The 7,091-nt window shown below is 51.3% G+C and overlaps 1 protein-coding gene across 1 annotated transcript in view; it reads left to right on the top strand.

Moving 5' to 3' along the window:
* The first annotated feature begins 482 nt into the window (after positions 1–482).
* Positions 483–7,091, top strand: part of Tmprss6 (transmembrane serine protease 6) — a 31,296-nt gene continuing 24,687 nt past the window's right edge. The window contains 2 exon segments of the mRNA XM_051159921.1: positions 483–701; positions 5,278–5,512. Coding sequence (XP_051015878.1) covers positions 5,278–5,512 — 235 coding nt within the window. The 5' untranslated portion in view covers positions 483–701.

The following is a 7,091-nucleotide window of genomic DNA, read 5'->3' as shown; positions in this document are numbered from 1 at the left end:
CCTGGGGTGTGTCATACCTATAAGCCCATCTTAGCTCATACTGACTCTATTTCATGTGCAAGGACCACACATGGCTAGCGGCCACTGCCCTGGACAACAGGGCTTTATAGAACACAGATAATTACTAGATCAATGCAAGAGGGTGTCAACCACCCCCCCCCCCCCCCACCACCACACACACACACACACACACACACACACACACACTTCTCTCCTGTCTCCAGACGGCATGGGCCCAGGCCTTTCAGGCCAGTTTAAGCTGTGTGAGCCCCTATTCTCACCTGAATAGGCCTCTGCAATTTCCCACTCATGCTCTTGGGGGACCAGGGGCTGTAACAAGGCAAGAATGTCACCAAGCAACAGGCCCCAGGGGAGAGCTCAGGTCTCCTGCTCCTGCCTGTCAGCCCCCTGGGTACCCAGGGGGCAGGGCGGGGCTGGGTAGGCGGGCATTGCTTGCCTCCTGCCTCCTGTGTCCTGCCTGTTTACCTGCCTTCAGTTACATTGTGGCCCTGGACCTGACAGGACGCCCATGGAGCTTGGGGCCACAGGCCACAGGGGACAAGGGCCAGGCACCCTAGCTATGGCTTCAGGCCATTGATCCAACCTAGGCTGGCCAGCGGGGGGTGGAGAGACCTTGGCCTGGACAAACAGAGGCTTCCAGGCCTGTGTGCAGGCCCGGCACCTACCTTCCACTCTTGAAGGTAAGCAGGGGCTTCCGGGACAGGGGACCAGGATCTACGAATGGCCTGGTATCAGCATCTCCTCTGAAATGGCTTCCTGGAGCTTTGAGTGGCCTGCTTTGCTTTGAGCAGTGACCTGGCATGGAGGCCACAGGGTGCACTGAGCTGGGGAAGTGTGGGTGGAGCGAACCTGGCTGGGCCTAAGATGTGGGTGCCGGAGGGCTTCCAGGGACCGGGTAGACTGGGGATTTAGGTGTGTAGAGACAGGAGAGGCCCAGTTTATGGGGGCTGGTGGCTTTATTTCTTATTCCACTCACGGCTTCACACCCTGAGCTTTCTGGAGAGCAAGACAGACCCAGAGCCCCACTCTGCATCCATGCGTGATCTACACTCAGGATCCTTGGCTCATAGGCTAGAGCTGGTGTGTGTGCGTGCATGTGTGCGTGCGTGCGTGTGTGTGTGTGTGCGCGTGTGTGTGTGTGTGTGTGTGTGTGTGCGTGTGTGTGTGTGTGTGTGTGTGCCAGTGCGTGGGAGGCCACAGTGCGTGCCTACCGGTTTTTGTAATCAACAAATGGGTGTGCATTCCTCAATGTGTCTCAGTATTTATGCATCTCCGGGTGGGTGTATATGGATTTATGTGTGTGGCAGGAGCTCCCAACAGTCAACTCCTCGTGGCTCATACTCAGGCCCCTAGTGTCAGCAGTTCACAGCAGGATTTCCTCCCAAGTGGCAACCTACACCTCCTGTGTCCCTGGGTCAGAGTCCTGGCTCAGCCCTTCTGCTCAGTCTTAGGGAGTTCATCTCCTGGTATTTTTGATTCATCAACCACTAAAAGGAGACAGTAAAAGGAGACAGCCGAGGTTGCTGGAGGTGTAATGGGGCTTATATGTCACCATCCACTCCACGGTTGGAGTGGAACTCTCACACTGTGGTCGAATCCAGATGTGCGCTGTGCTACCTAGCAGCCCCGCCCCAGTGAACTCAGCCTGCTGAGGATGGACAAGGACTCTTCACTGTCAGGAGGGTGGGAAAGGGTGCAGAGCAGATGCCCAGTCTGTCAGGAGAGAAGTTGTCCTCTTCCGGGGGTTTCACACCATAGGTCAGAGAGCATACCCGCCTGGTCAGTTGCACAGATGGGACCACTGCTCCAGGGGCACTCTGGGAGAGTTTTCTAAAACGATATTACTGTCTCCACTGAGTGTAGAAGTCACATTGGAGCTTGTGGGCCAGGAGAGAGCTCAACAGAAGAGGAACATTGGGGAAGGGAACACTTACATGTCAGTGAACAAGGATCTGTGGGGTTTACAGTCCAATCAACACCATCCTCAGGGCTGATGACTGGCACAGAGTTTACTATTGCCCTTGGTGCTCAAGGTTATAATTAGGAAACAAACTAACAAACAATGTCAAGAAGCAAGAAAGTGGTGAAGTGGTGGGGGATGGATCAAGCACTTGTGAGGGTGGCATCTTTGGGCTGGGTGGGAAGGACCTGAGATCCTACATTCATTCATTGGACAGAAAGTGAAGGCCTACTCCATACCAGGCTCTGCATGGGAGCAGGCCACACAGTGGCGATGGAGAAAACCTTGTGTTTGTGCGGCCGTAGGGAAGATAGAAGACCCATAGGTACACCTTGTGAGTAGGTCTCTGGGAACACCATAGAGAAAATGTCAGCAGGGAAAGGAGCAGGAAACACCTGAAGGAGATAGATGGGCCGTGAGGCAAACGGAAGGAGAAATGGTCATGGCTAGGGAGGTAGCAAGTGCAAAGGCCCTGAGGTGTGTGTTAGCAATCCAGCAGAGTAAGCATCTGTAGTCAAAGGAGGAAGAAGAGAGGAAGACACATGGGTTCTTTCAGGACTGGGCTCTAGGTGGCTGGAGCTTTGTGCAGCTTGCAAACTGGGCATGTGGGGATGACATCACCCTGGTGGTTGTGTGGGAATTTGCTGATGGCAGAGCTCATGACTGGCTGCTGCGGTGGCAACGGGTCTAGGAGAGGCAGACAACGTGGTCTAGATGATGGTAGGGTGGGAAGAGTGACTTGGATGAGCCAAGGAGACGGCAGGAAGGATGGCGGGGGAGCTGAATGGAGGGCACACTCCTGTAATCCCAACGCTCAGGAGATGAGGCAGGGGAACTTCAAGTTCAATGCTGGTCTGGGCCACACAGCAAGGCTGTGGGTTCTCAGTGCAGTGGAAAGGTTGAGCCACATTTTTTTTAATGATGGTTTGGACCCCATAACAATAGGAGCCATTGTCTAATAGTAAAAGCAGCGATGTGGCCATCTTCATTGTGGGTGCAGAAGATGGAGCCAACAGCTCTGTATTCACTCTGAGCCCCACCCCCATGTCCAGTATAGATTTTTGACTCTAAAATGAGGGCTGTGACAAAATGGGGTGACTCAACCAGTCACTGGATTGAGGGATTTGAGGGAGACTCAGTATCCTTTCTGGACCTTGGCTACCCAGGCGCTGCTTCCCATAGGCAATGAGATGAGGAGAGGGCACTGTGCCTGGGGTCTTGGCTGCCCCATTGCCCCACCATAGGATCCATTATTTATCTGAAGGAAACACCCTGAGCTGGGCTCCCAGAGGAACCCCAGAGGTGAACAAGACCAAAGACAGCCTGTTTTTGCTTGCTGGCTGGCTGGCTTGTTTGAGATAAGCAAACCCAGAGTAGCCTGGAACAGGTGATCCTCCTGCCTCAGACTCAGACTCCTGAGGCCTAGGATTGGAAATGTGCCCTACCAAGCACACCTCATGGCTCTGCTTTTTTTTTTTTTTTTTTTTTTTTTTATTTAAAAAATTTTTTTTAGTTTGTTTTTCTTGTATGTGTTCTTTGTGTATAAATAAAGTGCACACATGCCACAACACGCGTGTGACAGTTGAAGGAAAGACCCTTGCCTCCTCCCTTGTTTGAAACAGGGTCTTGTTGTGTTATCTGGCTTGTAAGAGGGTTCTCCTGTTTCCATGTCCCTTCTTGCTGTAGGAGCCTTGCAATCACAGATGTCCAATATATTGTATCCTGTTATTACGTGAGTCCTGGGAATTTGAACTTGGGTCCCCACATTCGTCCAGTAAGATATTTTACAGTACAAGCCACCTCCCCAGTCCCAGCTCTTCTTTTTAAAAAGGGAGACGAGAAGAAATGAGGCCCAAAGCCAGGCGTGCTGATTATGACCAAGGGTGACGCAGGGTACAAGGAAATGAGTGACTTAACTAACCAAGGACTCGGAACCCTTGATCCCATTGCCAGACAGTGCCTAGGACAGGTCCCCACCCTCCATCCAACCCTAGTGTGGCAACACTAAGGTAAGGTCTCGTGGGCTTGAATAAAGGATGAAATGTGTGACAAGAGAGAGTAAGCAGGCTTGGGTGTCCTGCCGTGGTAGTTGGGAGCCATGGAGGGGTTCAGAGAAGATGGATGAGGACAGGAGGCAGAAGACCTTCCTGGTGCCAATGTGGAGGATGGGACAGAGGAGGAGACAGGAGGCAGGAAGCCAATCTCAGAGACTGCTCCAAGAGCCCAAGTGAATCCTCCCACCAACACATGTTCTGGGGGTACAGTTTGGAGTCACAGTGACACCTACAGGTGTCACACAGAGGAGAGGGAGTGATATCCCAGTGAACTGGACTCCTCGCTGTGGGGTGTGTGTGTGTGTGTGTGTGTGTGTGTGTGTGTGTGTGTGTGTGTGTGTGTGTGTAGGGGGATTCTTCTGTGTCCAAAGCTTGCTTGGGAGTACCTAAGGTAGAGTGACAGAAGGAACCAGGCAAGGTGACATTCCACTGTCATTTGACAAGGACTAGTTAATTATAGGAGATAGTCAGGGTAGAGGAAAAGTCAAAGAGACATTCAGTTGCTGCTGTGTGATCTTAACCAGGGAACTTAGCCTCTTTGGGCCTCAATTTTTCTCATCTGTGTAAGCCTCAGGCATTCAAATACACAGGATAATGAGACTAGGCAAACCCTGGCCTGAGCTGTTCCCAGGACACTCTGGGTCTCACTTTGTTCATTTGTCTAATGGGTGCAAAGTCCAGAGAGGCTTACCCAAAGCACCCACATAAAGAAGGATGAGGAGGAACATATGAGGACGGTGGTCCATATCCTGGGTCACCTGGGATTAAATAAGATAATATGTAAAATGTCTCCCAAGGGCATAAAATGATCATGAACTTTTGTGGCCTTCCTCAGGCCCAGGAGGTTTTGAGAACAGAGGAAAGCAAAGGCCAGTAGAACAGGTCTGGGTCTGGGACAGGGGTGACTCAGGGTGTCTGAGGACTGGGATGCAAATACTGGATGTGTTGGACACCCCAAGGAAGAAAAAGCATGCTCCCACATGGAAGTGAAGCCACTGGGAGAGTGGCAGAAGTTTGTGCTCGTGGATTCCCACCCGTTTGTGGGCACTGCCTCAGGACCCACAGGGAGACAAACCATCCCGCCCTGCCACCTGCCTTCTGGGATGTCCCCTGAGGCTTTCTGTGAGCTGCTCAGCAGCCACCCTTGGTCACTACTTCCTAGGTCCCTGGTTTTCCATGCAAAGGGCAGGGTGCTGCCTTGCTTCTGGGCACCACTGGGTTTCAGCAAAGGCTCCCTTGCAGATGCCAAGATGCTTCCGGCTCCCCTGTTCTACAAGGATGCCCACCGCTGAGGCTCCTCAAGTAGCTGGTGGGCAGGGCAATGGAGGTGATGGAGAGGAAGTTGCCGAGCCAGAGGGGATGTTCAAGGCCCCCAAAAATATCAAAAGAAAAAGTCGGGACTACGTTCGCTTCACACCACTGTTGCTGGTCTTGGCTGCATTGGCCTCGGCAGGAGCCACGCTTTGGTATTTCCTAGGTAATGGAAAATGAGGGTCCAATTGGAGTGACACCCTGGAATGGTTCAGGGTGGATGTAGAGAGGACTGTCATGGCTGTAGGGGCACAGTGTGATTAACCAGGAATCCAGGTTCTATGGTGCTTCATCCATGTCCCTCAAGGTGGGTATACTGCTGGACCTCTGTTTAGTCTCATGGCTTAGTCTGCTCCTTGCTTACTTCAACCAGGAAGGAAGGACTCTTCAGCACCCAATTCTTGGGTCTGAACAAGCCAGGGTGTGTGAGCATGCCATCTTTTGTTTACAGTCCTCCTGGGCTATCCTTGGGCTCAAAGCCAACCTTCACTGCTTCAGGAGGCCCATAGGCACCCATGGGACCTGATACCAATTAGTGCCTCTGCTCATTTGAGCCCCAGGTGCTCCTCTGGAGAGAGGACCACAGACTCGTCATCTCTACATCTCCAGTGCTCAGTATGGAGAATCAAGAGGACCATTAAAGAGCACCCAAGCTTGGGAACCTCTTCCTCATATCTGACTTTGGCCCTTTGGCCCTGAAGTCATGGCCCCCAAGCAGTCCAATGGAGCCCCATGCTCTGAACCCAGAGGCACCCTTCCACCCACAGAGTCATAGCTTGATATTCCTGAGTGTTGGATGGGGGTAGCTCACCTCCAACCCTTGGTTGTAGAAGGAAGTGGATTAATAAGATTAGTCTGTGCCTGTGAAAACATTTCCCATATGGTATAGAAGACTCATTTATTTGCCTGTTTATCCATCCAAGCATCATTCACCCATTCATCCATCCAGCCAATATCTACCATCCACCTACACATCCATCCAACATCCATTCATCCATCTATACCTTGGCCATCCATTTTATCCAACATCCTATCTATTATCATCCATCCACCTGTCCATTGACCATCCACTCATCCATTTATCCATTTATCATCCCCCCAACTACTCATCCATTGTCCATCCAATCATCTATCTGTCATCCATTCATCAACCATCCATCTATCCATCAACAACTCAAACATCCAACCTTTCAACTATTCATCTGTCATCAATCTGCCAATCATCCATCCATCCATCCATAAATCCATCCATCCATAATCTAAACATCCATCCATCCACCCATCCATCCAGTGCCAGGCACAGGGCTTTGTGCTCAACTCTGGTGATAACTCCTGTCCTCCTGATTTCACTATGGTGTCAAATGCAATCATAACATACCCATCATGACTGTGAAAGCTAAGGGGGTTGGGAACCCAGAAAGAAAAGCTAAACTTAATTACACCATTAGAGTCTTTCCATTAAACAGTTGCATAGAATTCTTTCTGTCCATAGCCACCAGAACAATTTCAGGCCCACTGACAGGACCTGGGAGGCTAAACTCAGTTGGGGCAGCACTAGGGAGACAGGTGAAAAAGGTGTCATGCTGAAGATCCCCGTCTTAGGGTTTCTATGGCTGTGATAAAACACCACGACAAAAAGCAACTTGGGGAGAAAGGGTTTATTTCACCTTACACTTCCAGGTAACAGTCTATTACCGGGCATGCCAGGATAGGGACCTGGAAGCAGGAGCTGAAGCCAATGCCAG

Source organism: Acomys russatus, chromosome 17 (genome assembly GCF_903995435.1).
Source record: "Acomys russatus chromosome 17, mAcoRus1.1, whole genome shotgun sequence".
Classification (NCBI taxonomy): Eukaryota; Metazoa; Chordata; class Mammalia; order Rodentia; family Muridae; genus Acomys; species Acomys russatus.
The sequence above is the reverse complement of the archived record's forward strand: the minus strand, read 5'-3'. Positions and strand labels throughout refer to the sequence as shown.